Source organism: Neomonachus schauinslandi, chromosome 10 (assembly GCF_002201575.2).
Source record: "Neomonachus schauinslandi chromosome 10, ASM220157v2, whole genome shotgun sequence".
In the NCBI taxonomy this organism is placed as follows: domain Eukaryota; kingdom Metazoa; phylum Chordata; class Mammalia; order Carnivora; family Phocidae; genus Neomonachus; species Neomonachus schauinslandi.
In genome coordinates, this window is record NC_058412.1 from 76,045,332 (window position 1) to 76,064,063 (window position 18,732).

At 51.8% G+C, this 18,732-nt stretch overlaps 2 protein-coding genes across 2 annotated transcripts; both read right to left on the bottom strand.

Moving 5' to 3' along the window:
• Nucleotides 1-1,498: 1,498 nt before the first annotated feature.
• Nucleotides 1,499-5,540, bottom strand: ANKRD23 (ankyrin repeat domain 23). The gene is given in 12 exon segments (XM_021701220.1): nt 1,499-1,585; nt 1,772-1,880; nt 1,929-2,008; nt 2,146-2,241; nt 2,355-2,453; nt 2,538-2,633; nt 2,873-2,998; nt 3,753-3,843; nt 3,845-3,879; nt 4,060-4,131; nt 4,133-4,204; nt 5,514-5,540. Coding segments are annotated over 12 exon segments (990 nt in total).
• Nucleotides 5,541-7,731: 2,191 nt separating this feature from the next.
• On the bottom strand, nt 7,732-18,250 carry ANKRD39 (ankyrin repeat domain 39). The gene is made up of 4 exons (XM_021701141.1): nt 18,098-18,250; nt 13,354-13,457; nt 12,716-12,919; nt 7,732-8,234 (listed from the first exon to the last, which is right to left on the bottom strand). Exons 1-4 carry the CDS (start codon nt 18,195-18,197, stop codon nt 8,091-8,093), a joined length of 552 nt encoding a protein of 183 aa, XP_021556816.1. The 5' UTR covers nt 18,198-18,250; the 3' UTR covers nt 7,732-8,090.
• Between the last annotated feature and the right edge of the window lie 482 nt (nt 18,251-18,732).

Genomic DNA, 18,732 nt, shown 5'->3' on the forward strand with positions numbered 1-18,732 from the left:
TATTCTAGGTGTTTTTTGTAGATTCCTAAGGATTTCCTACATAGGTATGTCATCTGCATGATGATGGGGATACCTGGGTCCCACCCCCAGAGACGCTGATTTAATTAGCTTGCACATCAGGTCTTTTAAAACCTTCCTTGTGATTGTGATAAGCAGCCAAGGCTGAGAACCACTGCTCTTTGAACTTGGCCATCAACGAGCGGAGAGATGCCTTGAGCACAAGAGCCAAGTGCCTGGATGCCCCACTCTGCACTTGGGGGCCTGTCTTGCTGTCAGGCCCATATGGTTAACAGGTTGAGCTTTTGCTGCTGAGGAAGACCAGGTCCTGGGCCTAATGAGCTGCCCCCACCCTCCAGCCCAGAACAACTAGGCTGTGATGGATAGTCAACAGTTTTAATGAACAAAAAACGAAGTGTATAAAAGGGTCCCCATCTTCTAGATGGAGAGTCGTCTTCTCCATGAACTTGAACACCTGCTTCTCCTATGGCTCCAGCACCTGGGTGAACTATCACCACAGTTCCTGCAGGGCTGGAGCTGCCTGTGGCAAGAGAAGGTGTGTGAGGGCTGTAGTCGCTTTTTCACATAGTGAGAATAGCCTTGTGCTTGGCCCAAGAAGGCCGCCGCGTTAGACTAGAGAGAGCTGCAAAATGGATGTCCATCCAGGTACTTTACATACATGAGGGAGCCTGACCCTTCATCAGCCGGTCCCTCTGCCTGTGGTTCTCCATTTAGGGTAGAGTTCCTTAAAACTCACTTTGTGCCAGTTCAGGACCCAGCCCCGCCAGCAGCATGGGTCTCCGCCAGCGCGGCGTGAAAGAGAAAAGGCAGGGAGGGGAAGGAAGTGTGAGAACTTGTGTGCAGCTGGGTCCTGACCCTGCCCCCACGCAGAGACGGGGGAGCAGTAGGGGTGCTGCTCGCTCTCTGCTTCCCCTTCAGGGCCGAGCAGGTGCGGCCACGCGGCCCAGGCCAGGGCTCAGGCTCTAGTGCTAGCGTGATGTTGCCTGGGGCAAAGGAGGGTTGCGGGCCACCACCCCAAAAGTTGGGTGGGCCATGAGCAATCCCCAGCTCCCAGGCATGTCACCCCGGCACGGGGCGCCATCAGCTGGCCAGCTAGCGAGCGGCAGGCAGGTGGACCAAGGCCTGCAGATGTGGGCACGAGGTTTCCCGAAAATAAACGTGAGCTCTGGCTTGTGTGTCGGGGCTTCTGAGGCAACCAGGTTGGTACTGGGCGGGTGCGGCAGTGGGGTCTCGACTCTGTCAGGCACCCCCTCCAGCCTGCCACACCCAGCTCCAGGAGCCAGAAGGCCTGAGCTGGCTGGAGCTGGGGGCAGTGGAGTCCCTAGAGAAAGCCCTGCCCCAAGGGCCTCGGCCAGCTGCGCGGTGCCCCACAGCGGTGTGGCCTGGATGGTGGCCGGGCGGGACACTGGCCCTTGTGGAGGGAGGGGCCCAGGCGGAGGATGGGGGGACATCGAGCGCCCAGCCCCGGGCAGCTCGAGGCTTAGGACTCTTCAGTGTTGCTCCAACCTGGGCCGCTGAGGACCCGCTTTGTGTCCGGCTTCCCCGGGGTTCCCCGTGTCAGCCCTTCCTGGCGACAGTGCAGCAGGGAGCAAGTCCTCGCCAACCCTTGGAGCCAGGGAAGCCGGCTCTGTCACCTGCTGGGTGGGGCTGGCCAGAGGGACGAAGACCACAGAGGGGTGTGGACGACCGTGAGGGCGCACGGAGTGGGGGGGGGGGGGTGAAGGGTGGAATGGTGGCTGAGCAGTGACCGTGCGGGGCTGCGGGCGGCCTGCAGTGCTTCCCGGATGCCCCGCTGCCCGTCTCGCGCCAGCTGCCCCGGGGTCACCGAAGCCTGGGAACAAGGGCCCAGGATCAGTCCTTTTCTTCTGCGAAGGAGCCCCCCACCCTCCTCAGACCAGGGGGCCTAGTACATTACGTAGCCTGGCCCCCCCAGAGCAGTGGCACCTATGTGGCCGTGCCGCGCAGCCTCATGCACAGCCGTGTTCCCTTCCTTTGGGGAAAGGGGGCTCATCCTCCCGACACCCACCCCCCCGCAGGGTCCAGTGGGCAAGAGCAGTCCCCGAACTCAGGCTCCCTGAGTCCCCATCCCCTGGTGGAGCAGACCCAAACCAAACAGCAAGCACCTGCCTTGTCCTGGGCATCAGTGTGGGTCCACATGCGACGATGCTCCAGGCAGTCACAGTGTCTCGTGTGCACGGCTACGTGCAGGGGGGTGCTCCAGATCTAAGGGGTGAGAATTCCTGTCACCCCCCCGGGGGGAGGCCGCCTTATAACACTGAGGGGCTGTGCTTTCTCTTCCCTGGGAACAGGCTGCCCCACAGCAGCGCACCCCTCACCCTGTCCCGGGCGTTGACCTGGACTCCCTGGCTAAGCAGCTGTTTGAGGATGTCCAGGTGTCCTCCACAGCAGGCCCAGAACACCGGCGTCCTGTCCAGCTACCAAACAAAAGCACCGACGCACAGACACGCTCTGGTGCGGGACGGGGTCTGCCGTGACGGTGGCCCCTCCCCAGTTCTCACCAAGTCGCGAGTGTCCACAGCACTTGCCTCCATCAGCTTGGTCACGAGCTGGCCATGACCCTTCGGACAGGCCCAGTGCAAGGCGGCGTGGTGCAGCTGGGGGTGGAGACGGGACATCAGGCAGAGGGAGCACGGCCGCCCCCTAGAGGCCCGGCCCTGGATCCTAGTCCCAGGACTAGGTTCCCCAGAGGTACGCACCAGCTCCCTGCTCGCACCGAGGGCCCCTCCCTCCCGGCTCCGGAAAGGCCCGCAGTTTCCCAGGCCAGGACTGGAACACACGGAGGATGGCACCCCTGCAGCTCTGACACTGTAGTCCGAGTCCCCCCACTTGCTACCTTGTCATGGGCACTGGGGTTCCCTCCATCTACCAGGTACTTGCCAGTCAGGGCCTCCCGGCTCTCGGCAGCTGCCTTCAGGAGCATCTCCAGGTCCACAGACTCCGGCTGGGCCTGGGGCTGCGGCTGGGTAGGTTACAGGGCGAGACCAAATCACTTTCGCAAACCGCAGTCTTCACCAGTCTAGCCGAGCAGCTCCCGAGAGCCAGCTGAGGACTACATGTTGGTTGGTGGCTGGTACAAACTGTAATTCTTAACTCCCTTCCTCCCCCAGATTCGAACCGATGAGACCTATTACGCCCATTATGGGTTGCCATGCCCCCTGCCCCCAAGTTTATATGTTGAAGTCCCAACCCCAGGACCTCAGAATGTGGCCTTATTTGGAAATAGGGTCATTGCGGCTGTAATTAAGATGAAGTCACACTGGAGTAAAGTGGGCCCTAATCCAGTGACTGGTGTCCTTAATGAAAGGGGACACGTGGGCACAGCGGGCACAGTGTGAGTGCCATGTGAACTCAGGAGAGATCGGGGTGAGGCACCCACAAGCCAAGGAACACCAAAGCTAGCCACCAAGCACCAAAAGCTAGCGGACTGGCAGGGACAGATTCTCCCCCACAGCCCTCAGAAGGAACCAGCCCTGCCGGTACTTTGATCTCAGACTTCCAGCCTCCAGAACTGGGAGAATAAATCTCTGCTGTTGAAGCCACTGTGCGTGTGGTCCCCAGCAGACAGACAGGAGGGCTGTGGGGCCTCCAGAACAGAGTCTGTCCAGCTCAGCAGGCCCTGGCGGTGTCCGCTCTTCCCCAAGCCCTCCCGCGGCGACAGGAAGTGCTTCCTCACAAACTCAAGCCCCCCCCCCCCCCCGACCCCGACTTCTCACCTTAACCACGGGCTCACGTGCCCTAGGGGGGACTCTGCATTTCGGTCGCCTCTCTCCCCGTCTTTGAACCAAGTTTTTCAAGTCAGCCAGTCTCCAGATTCCGTCTGGAGCTGTTAAATCTCTCAAGCTGGGGCACAAGAGCAGGCCAGCGGTCAGCCACGGGGCGCCAAGGCCTCGGGGGCAGGCTCCGGGTTGGTCTGGCCCTCGCCTCTCCCACCCGCAGGAGGGACCCCAGCCACCCGAGGTCCTCGGGGCTCAGAGCCTGCCCGCCTCAGGGTTGGCACTTGCCACCCCCCATCCCCAGCACTGCTTTCTTCTTTTCTCCCAGTTTCCACTGCTCCCGGGCCACAGCCTCTTCAGCTCCCAGCCTCCAGGCCCCCAGGCCCGCCTCCGGGATCAGGAACTCCATGTCCACATCCTGACACTTTCCTTCCAACTCTGTCTCCACGTACCTGTAGGAGCGGGATAAGGAGAAAGACTCAGAAAAATGAGGAAGCCTTAGGAAACAGCTGTGCAGTACAGGGATCCTGACAAGAGGTGACCTACAGAGAGAGCATTGTGGATGTCATAGTGGCCTGACCCTTGGCGAAGCTTCCTGGCGCTCTGCTGGCATGCTCCCTGATGCCCATGGCTCTTGGCTCTCACCCACTGTAGTGTTGCCCGGGGCCCAGGAGGATAACTGCCACCTACCATGTCCTGTCGCAGGACACAGGGTCAGGGGCATGACACCGTGTCTATTTATACTGCTGGGCTGGTGTCCAGGTACGCTTGGGACAGGTGACACCTCAGCTTCCCTCCTGGGCTGTCATCCTTACATTCCTATCAGATCACGCCATACTGCCACCTGACCCCAAGCTCAGAGGAAGAGAGATGCCTCCTGGGTAAAATTCTGAATTCCTGGGTTCAAATCTTGGCTCTTGTGAAACTCTGTTTCTTCATCACTAGAATGGGGTAAAACTAGCACCTAGCTCAAGGGGCTGTGAGGAGGAAACCGGGCCAGAACCCACAGGACAGTGATCTGCTCTTCCTTCCTGCCCCCACTGGGCGTTCAGGAGCTGGGGAGCACTGAGGAATAAGCGTTCTAGGGGAGAGGGAAAAGGTTGGGATGATAGGATGGCAGAGCGTAGGGCTTCCAGCCACAGAGAACGAACTGTATTCTCTTCCAAAGCCAATGCTGGTGGCAACCTAACACTCCTCTGGGCCTGCAAGCTGCCCCCCCCTCCCCAAAGGCCGCACCGGGCAGGGTCGCAATGGGGCTTGCTGGGCAGCGTGACTCCTGGGCCTCCCAGGCCCACCTCACCAAAGCAGACACCCCAGAGCGTCACCGGTGTAACCGTTCCTCTCACTGCCCAGGGAACTCAGAGCACCCTTCTTCCTCCCCGACCAAGGCAGCCAGACCCCCTGGACCATTTCCAGAGCAATGGCTATGGCAGCAGCTGAGCTCAATCCCCGCAGCCATGCTCGTGTCTTCTGAGTAGCCTGCTGTTTCCTGTTTTGCTATCACAGTCCAGGGCAAGACTCCCTAAACCCGAGGGCTGTCATGTCTACACCATCACCGGGTATCTTCCCGTTGCTTCGTCTATCACTGCCTCACAGAACTGGACAGACAAAACAACTGCGTGTTTCTGCTCCTACACCTCTCCTCCGACCACAGGAAGCAGCCGTCTGCCCCCCTCCAGCTGGCCCCCCTCGTTCTGCTGGCCAGCCTGGGGACGTCTAGACCATGACCTGCCTCCCACCCCCGCCGCCGCATATCCGTACCAACTGCTGGATGCTGATGACGTCCATGGTCCCCCCCTGCTCTTCACGCCCCCAGTGAGAGGAGCTGAGCTGCTCAGCCCTTTTACAGCAGAGCTGGCTCCTGGGGGCAGGGCAGGCCAGGGGCTTGTGCCTGGGCCAGAGAGCTCAGTGTTTCTGTGATGCTGACCAGAATACCAGTGTGGGCGTGCAGCCCGCTGAAGGCAGGAGCCGCTCTGAGCTGCGTCAGGTGCAGCATCAGACACCCACTCTCCTGCACCTGTGCCATCCCCTACACCTGCTCAGGAGTAATTCGACCAATAAACGTGTGGCCGGGGGTGCCTGGGCCACTAGAAAAATGTTGAGCGTGAGCCTCCATGTTGCCACGGGTCTAGGTGCCTGAGACCCTGAAAGACCCAGCCAGCCTGTTCTGAGCAAAAGGAAGCCAGAATCCTAGAGAGGACCTCGGAAAGGAAAGGCCCAAGAGGCTGACGTCTGCGGCAGGAATCTGCATGGCACCTACAGGAGGAGATCAGGCTTCAAGCAACTTCCCCACTCCCAGTTTCAAGGCTGCCCTCCATACTTCTGCTTTCCTTCCCCAGGCGCCCCCCGCTTCTCCCTCACCACTCTGAGAGCCAGCGTATTAAACTACACCACGGCCAGGAGCCAAGTCCAGTCTGTCATCAGCAGCCCCTGCCTCCTGAAAAGCCTTCCACACCCCACACATGCAGGTCCCTACCTGCTGCTCTCCTGGGCAGGGAGCACGCCATCCCACAGGGAAGCTGGACTGAGATGTTAGCCATTAATCTAGTCACCCATCAACCTGTCTCGAGCCACCAAAGTCATACTTCCTCATTTAAGATGCCCAGCATGCCCTTCACCCAGCTGGGCCTTGAATTCTGCCTTGACCTTTGAAAGGAAATCTGATCGTAAATAAGACTCCAGAACTGGAGCTATATAAGCAGGGATGACCAGAACGAGAGGGAGAACTACAGGTCAAGGACAGCCCAAGGCCCCAGAGGGCTGGGAATGGTTCCACGCATGGCTGGCTTCTCAGTAAATACATCCAAGTTCTGAGACTTAGGGAACCCAGAGCTTTTAAAAGAAACTCAGTCCTTATGCATCAGGGGTTTTTGTCAAAGGTGATTTCTTGCCTTTGGTTATGAAAAGGGAGAGCTGCCTAGACTAGAGTGAGGGTAAGACAAGATAGACTTTGGCTTTGGTCTCTACTATCTGCCGACTCTAAAACTCCTCTCCTTCAACATTCAAGGACAAGGGCATCTTACACCAACACCCTTCATCTGAAATTCTCACCAGAAAACTAGTTTCTTCCACAGGAAACTGACTGGTATTAATTCTTACAAAAAAGTTATTCCTTGTAAAAAACTGAAACAGAACAAATAAAGCTCAAGATGCACTTGACAAACCACTTTCACCACAGCAGACCAGGGGACACCCCAGGTACCAGTGTAATATATATCCTCGACTTTTTTCCTGTAGTTTTGTGTACGTACATGCAGGTTTCCATAGACGGGTCTTAAGAGGCATCATACTGTGACTGCAACTCAGCACGCTTTCCATGTTAGTCTTACACTGCACTCCAGTGACCCATGTACCAGAATTTAATCCTTTCCCTAGCAGGGAACACTGAGCTTACCTCCTTTCTTCCTTACATTATAGCACAACTGTGTAGATGTCTCTGTAAGTAAATTATCTTTGTATACGTGGGTATTTCTCTAGGTAGCTACAGAGAAATTATTGGCCCTCATCTAAATTTTAATAGATATTCCCAAACTCCCGTCTATGGTGGGTGTACCGATTTCCATGAACAGATACCAACAAAGTGATGGTTAAAAAAAAAAAAAAAAAATATATATATATATATATAAAAAACAAGATTAATATCCAGAATACGTAACTCCTTATGAATCAATAAAAGGAAGAAAATCTTTAAACAGGCTGTAGTTATGGACAGGAAGTTCAGCGAAGACAGGCGGTCATTAGCAATGCACAACGAAGCAACAGCACTTGTTAGTCTATTAGGTTGTTAAAAGGAAAGGTGAGGAAGTGTGCGCTCGGACAGTGTGCAGCATGCCTGGCACACTCTGGTGCCCTCCATATATTCGCTCATTTAACTTCCGCAAGGCCACCGAAGCAGGCCCTGTTATAATCATCCTCACCTCACAGATGAGGAAGCAGGGACAGATGGGCAAAGTGACCTTTCCCAAGGGCATTCAGCTAGAAAGCAGCTTTTAATTTGTCATATGTCCCAGTTTCTTCTAATACTTACATAGTTCTGTTTTTATACTTAGGTCTTTAATCTACTTGAAATTTATTTTTGTGCATGGGATGAGGTAAGGGTACAACTTTATTTTTTCCAAACGGACAGATGTTTCCACGTGAACTAATTTAGAATATGATCATCTGTCCAGGCTTAAGCACTTGCAGCCCCGCATCTACTCCCTCGCTCCCCGAGTGGCCAGAATAGGGCTCTTCAGGCCTCAGGTTCCCATCCTGCAGCACGGATGCTGGCCAAGGCAGGGGCTAGGAGGGCTAGTCTGGGTCCTCTTGCACGGCAGCCTGAGACAGAAAGGTGGCGGCTCAGGTGGCCAGCAGGTCCCACAGGTCACTGTCGCAGGGCAGCAGGTCACATGCTAGTCGTGCCTTCCGATCCCGGACAGCCTTCAGGGCTGGGCTGTGTTCCAACAGCAGGGAGCAAATGTCCACATGACCCTTCTCAGCAGCCTGTGGAGAAAGATGCATGAATCAAAAGCCATATCCCCACTGGGCTCTACCCTTTCTTGCTCCACTTCGGGGAATCTCTTGGTCCTTAAACAGGTCTTATGGAAATGGGAGACACCAGCTATCTGAGTAGATTTACCCTAATTCCTACCAAATCCCAACGACTTGCATAAAGGTTGGTGGAATTCTCTAGTGCCATTCCTGGCAGTTAGCTTGAGTTTTTCTTTCTGGTGTCCTCTGCTCAGTAGCCATTCTTCTCTGTCCAGGCCTGCACATTAAAAATAAATATAGACGGGCACCTGGCTGGCTCAGTTGATGGAGCATGCAACTCTTGGTCTCGGGATTGTGAGTTCAAGTCCCACATTGGGTATAGAAATTACTTAAAAATAAAATCTTGAACAAACAAAAACAAATACAGAACCTTGGATCTCTAAGTGTCCCTTATAAATGTTCAGTCATCTATCAGCTGGGCACCATAGGCACAAGATACACCAGACACGGCCTCCGCCCTCTGGGAACGTACAGATGAGCAGAGAAAAATGGGTCCAGGTTCCTGGCTTTCTCCTCTTCCTTTGAAATAGACGATCCCAACCTGGACATCAATTTTTAACCTACCTCCTCCAGAAAAGATAGTTAAGGTGATTTACACAGATCAGCTTATATAACTTTCATAATAACCATCAGAGGTAGGAACTATCATCATTCCCATTTTACAGATGAAGAAACTGAGGCTCATACAAGGTAAGTGACTTGTCCAATGTCACAGTGCTGGTGTGGCAGCCTGGGGATCCTAAACCAGGTCTGTCTGACTGCCAAGTCTCAACTCTTAACAACCGTGTTATAGCACTCTATTCCCTGCTCCTCCCAATAGTCACTGATGTACCACGGGGCTTTTGAGAGGTGTCAAAATTAATATTAGTAGCAAATACCACCTCAAATTTGAATCCAGATCTTTATTTAGCAGGTCCTCTTGTTGAGTACAGACCTAAGGTTCTCAGTTTTGTTGCCTCAATTCAGGCAGTGGTATGTTGTGAGCAGTTCTGGGGTGCATTCTGGGGAGATGTGAGATGCATTCCAAAGAATTTTGTAGAAAAAAAAAAGTACCAAAGTTTGCAAGTAGCTTATTTGTTAAAAAAAGAAAGAACAATTCCACTCTTCCCATATCTGCATCCCCTGAATGAAAGGCCAGAGAGGCACTGAAAAGGCCTCAGGCCGTAAGACCAGCCAGCACCATGCGCGCAGTGTCTTGCCGGTACACACCCTCCAAGGGAGTTAGACCGTCCGAGCAACACCACTGTAGACTGTCAAGGAATAAGCAGTCTGCCTCTTCAACTGGCAAGGATCTTAAAAGAAAATAAAACGCCATCCAGGTGTTCACTCAGCAAATATTTACTGGGCACCTGTGCCAAGAGCTGGGGCTACCACAGTAAACAAGATCAAGTCTTCGCTGTCTCTGGGGACAGAGAGCTCAGACGGAATTTAAGAGGGAGAAAAGTTATGAGGAGTCAGTGCAGGGTGCTTTTGCACACACAGTTGGGGGAACTACCCACGTCTGAGAACAGGAAAGCTCTCTGAGTGTGAGGCAGAAGCTAAGATCCAGAAGGAAGGACAGAAACAAGCCAGATGAAAACGAGGAGAGGAGAGGCATCGAGCCGGGGACAGCTTGACAGCTAAGGTCCTGGAGTGTCACCATGATGGGGTCAAGAGAGGGGACCTGATGTAAGTGACAAGGGGATGAGAGCTCAAGATAGTGGCACCTGGCTGGTTCAATCGGAAGAGCATGAAAGTCGTGATCTCGAGTGGTGAGTCTGAGCCTCACACTGGGCATAGAGATGAATTAAAAAAAAAAAAAGAAAGAAAGAAAGAAAAAAGAAACTGGAGGAGGGAAATGCTGACATCTTCCCTTGAGTGGACGCAAGGGTAATATATCTGCAAATCCTTGGACAATGAAATACATCTGGCTTCCTAAAAATTAAGTTGGTCCTTGAAACAGACCCCCATCCAATTTTTTATTATGGTAAGAACACTTCACATGAGACCTGACTTCTTAACAAATCTATTTTTTTACAGTTTTTTGGTAATTGTTTCTTGTTTCTGTTTTGTTTTTGTTAAATGATAGCCACCACCCCCCTATCCACGCCCAACGTAGGGCTGAGATCACGAGTCCCACGCTCTACCGACTGAGCCAGTCAGGCGCGCCCCCTTCTTAACAAACTTAAAGCTTGTTAAGCACGGTCACCCACTGACACAGCGCAGATCTGCGCTTCATCAGCTCCCCTCAGTGATGCTGCGCCAGCTCAACAGCACCCCCCACCCCCTCCCCACTGCCCCAGCAACCACCATCCCACTCTGCTTCTGTGTCTGACTATCTTCTACACGGGCACACCTCATTTTGTTGCACTTTGCTTTACCGCACTATGCAGATACCGTGTTTTTACCAAGTGAAGATCTGTGGCAACCCCGCACCGGGCAGGTCTTTTGGTGCCATTTTCCAACAGCATTTGCTCATTTCGTATCTCTGTGCCACATTTTTGTAATTCCTGAACTGCTTCAAACTTTTTCATGATTATTATATCTGTTATCTGCGATCACTGATCTCTGATGTTACTACTCTAATCATTTTGGGATGCCTAAACCGCACCAATATAAGACAGAGGAGCTAATCTATAAATGTATGGGTTCTGACTGCTCCCCCAGTCTTTCTCTCTCTCTTCCTCGTGCCTCCCTACTCCCTGAACAACAATATTTAAAGTAAGCCAATTAATAGCCCTGCAATGGCCTCTCAGTGCTCCAGTGAAAGGAAGAGTCAGTCAATGTGGCAAAGTCCATTGCTGTCTTATTTCAAGAACCGGTGAGCCACAGCAGTTTCTTAAACCTTCAGCAACTCCTACCCTGACCTCCCTGATACGCTGAGCAGTTATCCACATCGAGCTAAGACCCTCTACCAGTTAAAAGATTACAACTTGCTGAAAGGTCAGATGATGGTTAGCATTTGTTAGCAATAAAGTATTTTTAAATTACGTTTCATACATGATTTTTTTGGACATAATGCTAGTGTACACTAAACAGACTACAGTGTAGTATAAACGTAACTTTTATGTGTCCTGGGAAACCAAGAAGACTCACCCGACTTGCTTTATTACGGAGGTCTGCATGTCTCTGAGGTGCGCCTGTGCCTCACGGAAGGTGTGTCATGAAGCATAAAAAACAAAACCAAAACCTGCTACGTGTATTTTTTTAATATATCTACTAGCGTCTCTACCAAAGTGTTACTCCACTCCCATCATACATTAAAAAATAATGGTAATAGGGAACCTGGGTGGCTCAGTCATTGAGCGTCTGCCTTCGGCTCAGGTCATGATCCCGGGGTCCTGGGATCGAGTCCCACATCGGGCTCCTTTCTCGCCGGGGAGCCTGCTTCTCTCTCTACTGCTCTGCCTGCCACTCCCCCTCCTTGTGCTCTCTCTCTCTGACAAATAAATAAATAAAATCTTTAAAAAAAAAAAAAAATAATGGTAATAACGTGTTATTCAACAGCCAGGTGTACAAAATAAAAACAAGACCTCTATCTTTGTGGCCGTCACATTTCAAGGCTGCTGTCGCTAAGCAAGCACCTTTCTGTCCTACCATGTTTCTGAAGTCCAGGTTGCTTGCTGGGGATCTGCCAACCCCTACGTGTCTCAGCTTCGGGCTGGGGCGACGGAGTAGAGTGTGCGGAGTAGGAACACTGGCTCCTAAAAGCTCTCCTCCTGGAAAAAAAAGCTCGTCGGTGTGTCTTGTCTTCTGGTGGCTGAAAACTCGCCACGCTAGGGAGCGGAACGTAGTCTGAGACTGTAGAGCCCCGTCTGAGGGACAGGTCTCTAATACGAAAGAGTGAGCACAAATTTTTGGTGGACAGCAGAAAGTGTCTGCCACAGGCTCTCATGGTAAGTCATGCACTCAACTTACGTTTTTCTATTTTAAAGTTCATAAGAGAATACGTTTACACACGCACACCATAAATATGCATAAACCGCTTCTCTAAAATGCATAAGCAATCAGTAAAAGGGATGCCTTGAGCAGGGTGTCCCGGAAGACTGAGGGACCAGGGGTCAGGGTGGAAGGGAGACATTTTCACGCTGCACTGTTTTGTACTCCTCAAACTCTTCACCACGTGCAGGTATTTCTGGTCAGCAGAAAGTTAATGAAGTGGTCACCCTGGCTACCGTACGGCGAGCAGGCTACAGGGGTAGGCGAGAGTAGATGTGAGCTTCAGAAAACTAACTTCACAGAAAAGCATTCATGACATATCATGAAAGCAAAGAAAAAAAAATGACGCCGTACGTGTAATTCTAATTTACACGCCCAGGGAAACTGCTGGCACATTGTACATTAACCCTCAAGTGATGACTGGTAAGCACGGACATTGCAAGTGCTTCTCTGCTTTCCCCGTGTTTTCTCCACTGAACAAAAGCCAAGATCGTGAAGGGGGAAGGGCGGCATACCTTGTGCAGACTGGTCATGCCATCGTCGTCCACCAACCTAGGGTTGGACCCGTGAGACAGCAGGAGCCGTGCGATTTCGGTGTGCCCACAGTAGCTGGCCCGGTGCAGAGCGGTGGCGCCCCCGTGCGTTTGGGCATCACACTTAGCCCCGCTTTCCAGCAGGAGCTGGCACACGGCATAGTGCCCGTTGCGGCTGGCATAGTGCTGCAGGGGACGGAGAGCGAGGTCAGACAGCAGAGCCCAGGCAGGCGGCAGGACGGTGGGCGGGGGAGAGCACGGGCTCTGGAGCAGGCTACAGGGTAGGCGAGAGGACGGTAACGACCTCAGAGGCCACGTCCGCCAGCCATGTGACCCGGACAAGCCGCTTCATTTCTAGCATCAGCTTCCTCAACAGCAAAGTGGGGATAATAATCATTCCTACCTCACAGGATTGTTAGGTAAATGAAATTAAATAAATGATGTAAAGCACTTAACACTAATTAAGGAAAAAAACAAACAAACCAAGAACAAGGCTCACACAATGCTTAAAACTCAAAACCTGCTGGGAGAGAAGAACAGGCGGCAGCACCGGCAACATCATCACCCCCTCCGCCAGAGAGGGCAGGTATCCTGAGTGCAAGTTTCCCTCCCCAGCTCACCAGAGCCGTGTAGCCAGCCGAGTCGGGCTGGCTAGGGTCTGCTGCCTTCTGGATGAAATATTTCACTCGGCCTAGGTCTCCATTCAGGGCTGCCGACCAGATTCCTGTGGAAAGACAGCCAAAGTGCTGAATAATGCTGAATGACTGGAGACTTTCAGTGCTTCTTGGACTTCTTGACCACTATTTTCTCATCTATAAAATGGGGGATTTACTCATTCAACAAACATTAACTGAGGGGCACCTGGGTGGCTCAGTCAGTTGCGTGCCTGACCCTTGGTTTGGGCGCAGATCATGATCTCAGGGTCCTGGGATCAAACCTGGAGTCAGACTCCGTGCTCAGCTTGAGATTCTCTCTCCCTCTGCCCCTCCAATCAATCAATCAGTAAATTAAACAAAATCTTTTAAAAAACTTAACTGAAATCTCTGTGCTAAGGACTGTCCTAGGTGCTGGTGAAAGAGCTGTGAGCAAGAAGGACAAGGAGCTTTATCTAATCTAGACAGTAGGGTTAGACGGGCGCAAATCCCTTCTTCCCACTTCAAACACATAAATATTAAATAAAGTAATGTTTAAAATGTCTGAATACATAGGCAAATTCAAAAGCAGGATAAGGACACTGCCAGTTGCCAGAGAAGATGAAAACCATAGCCAGAGTGGTGAGCGGGTACTCCATCTGCAGAATCCCAAAAGTCCTCGTAAATAGACACACATCCTAGAGGCTCCGGCTTGAACAACTAGGCAGGGTCTGGAGCAAAGGCCGCAGGGCACGTGCATGGCCAGGAACAGACACAACAAAGTTCTGCGCACAAAGCTGAGAGACAGGAAGTACCACCTCATGGGTGAACTGGGACTAGAAAATCTCTACTTTCCTGAACAGCAGCAGAAAGCAAGCTACCAGGCCCAGGCAGTTCACTCATTCAGCAAATATTTACTGAATACCTATCATGTATCTGGCACTGTTCTGTGCACTAGAGGCCAGCCAAGAATTAAAGGTCCCCAATCCCCAGGGCTGCCCCCAAAGCTTTGGTCTTATGGAGGTTACTTTCTAATTAAAGTAAACAGATGAGGGAAAAAAAAAAGAGAGAGAAATCAGGTGGTGCTAAGGACTATGAAGAAAAAGAAAACAGAAGGGATACAAGCAGTGGTCAGAAAAGGCATCTCTGATAAGGTGACATCTGAAGAGAAACTTAAAGGAAATGAGAAAGGCACCGTTTCAATAGGTGTGAAAAGACAGCAAGGGCAGAAGAAACCTAAAAAATCAGATACCATGACCCATTCAACTTGGAGATGTTATATGTATACATATATATATGTATATTTATTTTTGCATTTTTCCCATCATGTAAACTTCATTAACTGTATGATCTCTTTTCCAGCTTTATAGAGAAATAGTTGACATACATCACTGTATAAGGGGACCTATATCTATTTATAGCCTTAGGGAGCAAAACCCCCACGCTAAGGATCTGTCATAAAAATGGATCCAGACAAGTGAATGCTATAAGGGCTGCACAGAGGCAACTTTTAAAAAAATGTCCCATAAGGATACTCCCACAAGCCAACAAACGTGTGGCTCTGTTGTGGATAACCTCTAACAAGAGAAGACCCCCCCCCCCCGCCACCGGTGAGCTCAAAAATTAAAAGCTGCAAAACAAGAAGTAATCCACTGCCACATGAGATAGTCAGCAAACACAACAAATGGAAAAATGCATACTTCAAAAATGAGCCATAATAGCACAATCTAAAAGACTTTAAAACAACATTTAGTGTGTTCACAGAGATGAAGGAATACAATCCACAAATCAGCAGAACATTAGGGAGAAAAAAAAGAACAGGGAGATCTGAAACAAAGTCAGGGCTGCCTGGCTGGCTCAGCCAGTAGAGCATGTGACTCTTGATCTCAGGGTCATGAGTTCAAGCCCCAGGCTGGGTGTACAGATTGCTTTTAAAAAAAAAAGTCAGTAGGGGGACGCCTGGGTGGCTCAGTTGGTTAAGCGGCTGCCTTCGGCCCGGGTCATGATCCCGGGGTCCTGGGATTGAGTCCCGCATCGGGCTCCTTGCTCGGTGGGGAGCCTGCTTCTCCCTCTCTCTCCTTCTGCTTGTGCTGTCAAATAAATAAAATCTTTAAAAAAAAAATTAAAAAAAAAAAAAAGTCAGTAGGGGCGCCTGGGTCAGTCATTGAATGTCTGCCTTCAGCTCAGGTCATGATCCCAGGGTCCTGGGATCGAGCCCCACATCGGGCTCCCTACTCGGTGGGAAGCCTGCTTCTCCCTCTCCCACTCCCCCTGCTTGTGTTCCTGCTCTCATGGTCTCTCTCTCTCTCTCAAATAAATAAATAAAATCTTTAAAAAATTAATTAAAAGTCAGTAAATTAAAAAATAGAATCATTGAACTAAAACAACAACAACAGATGGCTGGACAGTACTGCAGACCCACCCGGGAGGGAATGAGTGACTTGGAAATCACCCAGAATGCAGAATGGTAAAGAGAAAAATATTAAAGAGAGGTAAGGAAACATGAAAGGCAGAATGTACCAACATATGTCTAACAGGAGTTTCAAACAAAAAAAAGAGAAAAATTGGACAGAATGGGAGAGAGGAAATGCCTGAAGAGATAACGTCTGAGAATTATTCTGAAGTAAAGACAACAATGAGTTCTCAGATGAAAACCACATTAAATCCCAAGGAGAATTAATCAAAACATACCTACCATGGTAAAATGACATCAAGAATAAAGAGAACATTTAAATTACCAAAAAGAAAAGATCATTAGTCACTGAAGAATTATAATCAGATTATCAGGACTTTTTTAAAGTTTATTTATTTATTTTTTAGTAATCTCTACACCCAACGTGGGGCTTGAATTAATGACCTCGAGATCACGAGTCACTCGCTCTTCTGACTGAACCACCCAGGTGCTCCCAGCAGAATTTTTAACAGCAGTAACAGAAAAAGAAGATAAATATATTTTCAAAGGTTTGAGGGGGGTAAAATAATTGTCAGTCTAGAATTTTATACCCGGCTAAGCTACCAGTCAAGACAGAGAAAGAGAGAGAGAGAGATGAAGAATCATACTCACTGAAAAAACTTTTAAAAGCTATACTTCAGGAAAAGGGAAAATGAACCCAGAGAGGAGATATGAAAAAAAACAACAACCCATACAAGGATCTTTCCCACGTGTGGGAAATAATGAGTAAGCAAACAAAATAATACCAGGTTGTAAAAACTGCTTTGATGAAAGCAAGGTGATAGATCAGAGTAACCTGGAGGGGAAGGGACCCTACTTTGGACAGGGCAAGGTTTCTTTCTTAACAGCTGCACAACTGGCACTGTTTGCCAGTTAATTCTTGGTTATGAGGAACAGTCCTGTGCATTGTGGGATGTAGACTAGCATCCTTGGCCTCTACCTACTAGATGACTGACTGTAGCAGCCTCCCAGCTGTAACACCTGAAATTATTTCTAGACATTGCCAAACACCCTTAAGGGTCAGAACTGCAACTGCCCCCATCCAGTTGAGAACTACTAGAATGGGGTGTTGCCCAACCCCCCCAGTTGAAAACTACCAGAATGCAGTGTTCAGGGTGAGTCTCTCTGAGGAGGTGACATTTGAGCCAAGACCAGAAGAAAAGCATTAGCGAGCCTAATGCTGCAGAAAGTTCATTCCAAGGAGCTGGGACAGCAAGTACCACGGCTTTAAGTCAGAAAGAGATCTTGCATGTCTGTGAAACCAAAACGAGCCCAGTGTGGCTGAAGCATAGAGTGGGGAAAGAAAAGGATGAGAAATAAAGTGGGGGCAGAGAAGTAGAATAGGCAACGATTAGGTCACACAGTTTTGTAGGCCATGAAGGGAATTTGAACTTACTCTAAAAGCAATGAAATTATCTGATTTAATATATTCAAACGGTTACTCTGGCTTCTGTGTGGAGTAGAAAACTTTGTAGGAGGGCAGGAGTGGAAGCAGGAAGGCCCATGAGGGAATTGCTTCAGAAGCCCAGAGGGTGGCGACGTGGAGGGAGGTAAGCAGGTGCACCACTTAACAGTAAGTTAAATCAGAATGCATAAAAAGCCGTAGCATCCACCCAGCAGCTGATGAGAATGTTATTACCGCATAAGCTGCCTCTGCACTGACAGGTGATACACGGCCTCCGAGTAAGAGCGGACTTGTTTTTTAGCTTTACTCTGTTCCTTACAGACGATATAATCTCCTTACAGTGTGGGGTAAAACAGTTACCTCTCTGGGCCCCAAAGGTGGGGATAACATCACCTGCGTCGAGGGCCATGTGTGCCGTATCTAAACCATACAGGGCCTGACACATCGGGGCTCACATCGGAGGTCAGAACGTTAGTTCCTTTCGCAGCGCAGCCCTCCCTCTGAAGCTGCCCTCAAGGTGGCTGCAATAATCCGACTGCAGATTCTGCTTCCCGACCCCCCCCCCCCCCCCCCCCTACACTCCCCCCCCCCCCCGCCCACCGAGAGGGCCCGAGCCTCCCGCGGGCACACCAGCTGAGGAGCCGGGCCGACCACTTGGGAAAGTTACCGAAACGAGGGCCTCCGTTTCCCAATCTGCACGCGAGACGAAGTTTCTAGAGGCCGAGCTCGTGCCAGGTCCCTGGCGGGATCTCAATGACGCGGGGGCTGTAAGCCCGCCGTCCGCCCATGCTCCCACCAGGCCCACTGCGGCCCTCGGGGCCCCGCTTCTCGGCCATCTCCTTGTTCCGCGATCTGGAGAAAGCCAGGAGTCTCACCCCTGTCGAAGTCCATCTCGTCCAGCGTTTGCTGCACGCTGGACGCCGAACCTGGCCAGGAGCAGCAAGGGCCGTCCGCGCAGGGTCGCGGCGCCGCCATGTCGACCCCAGAGCCCGCTCCGCCCCGGCTGTTGTGCGCACGCGCGGCCGCGACGGGTGGGTGGGGCGGGGCGGGGCGGACGCAGCAGCGCCAGTACCAGAGCCCAGCCGCGCCAGTAGCTCGGGAACCAATCGAGGCGGCGGGGCGGGGTTTGCGGCGCTGCACCGCGCTCCGAGGCGGCCGCGCGAGGGCGTCCCAGGCCAAGCAGAGTGCCGAGGGCGCCGCGCAGGATGCCCAGACCCGGACTGCCGGCGGATGGCGCCCGGGCCGCCGGCCGTGTAGGGCGTGTGGAAGCCCTGTAGGGTGTGGGGACGCAGCGGGCGGCTTGGCCGCCCGCCAGAGCCCAGCCCTCCAAGGTTCCCTGCGTCCCACCGGTTTCCCTAGGGCAGGGAGTCGCCCGGCGCGCCCCAAGGTCCTCCGCCCCGTCTTTCCGCACCACCCCAGGCCCAGTGACCTCGCTTCCCCTTTCCTCCTCCAGCGCCTCCTGCCCATTTCCTGAAAACCCGTGGGAGGCAGGTGGCCACAACTTTTGCCA

What these genes read in the sequence shown, in the direction of transcription:
- ANKRD39 (XM_021701141.1), bottom strand. Translation starts at nt 18,197, where the DNA reads ATGGCGGCGCCGCGACCCTGCGCGGACGGCCCTTGCTGCTCCTGGCCA. An exon ending in CGGCTGGCTACACGGCTCTG is followed by an intron (nt 12,920 to 13,353) that starts GTGAGCTGGGGA and finishes CGTCCCCTGCAG; the next exon opens with CACTATGCCAGCCGCAACGG. An exon ending in GCATGACCAGTCTGCACAAG is followed by an intron (nt 8,235 to 12,715) that starts GTATGCCGCCCT and finishes CTTTCTCCACAG; the next exon opens with GCTGCTGAGAAGGGTCATGT.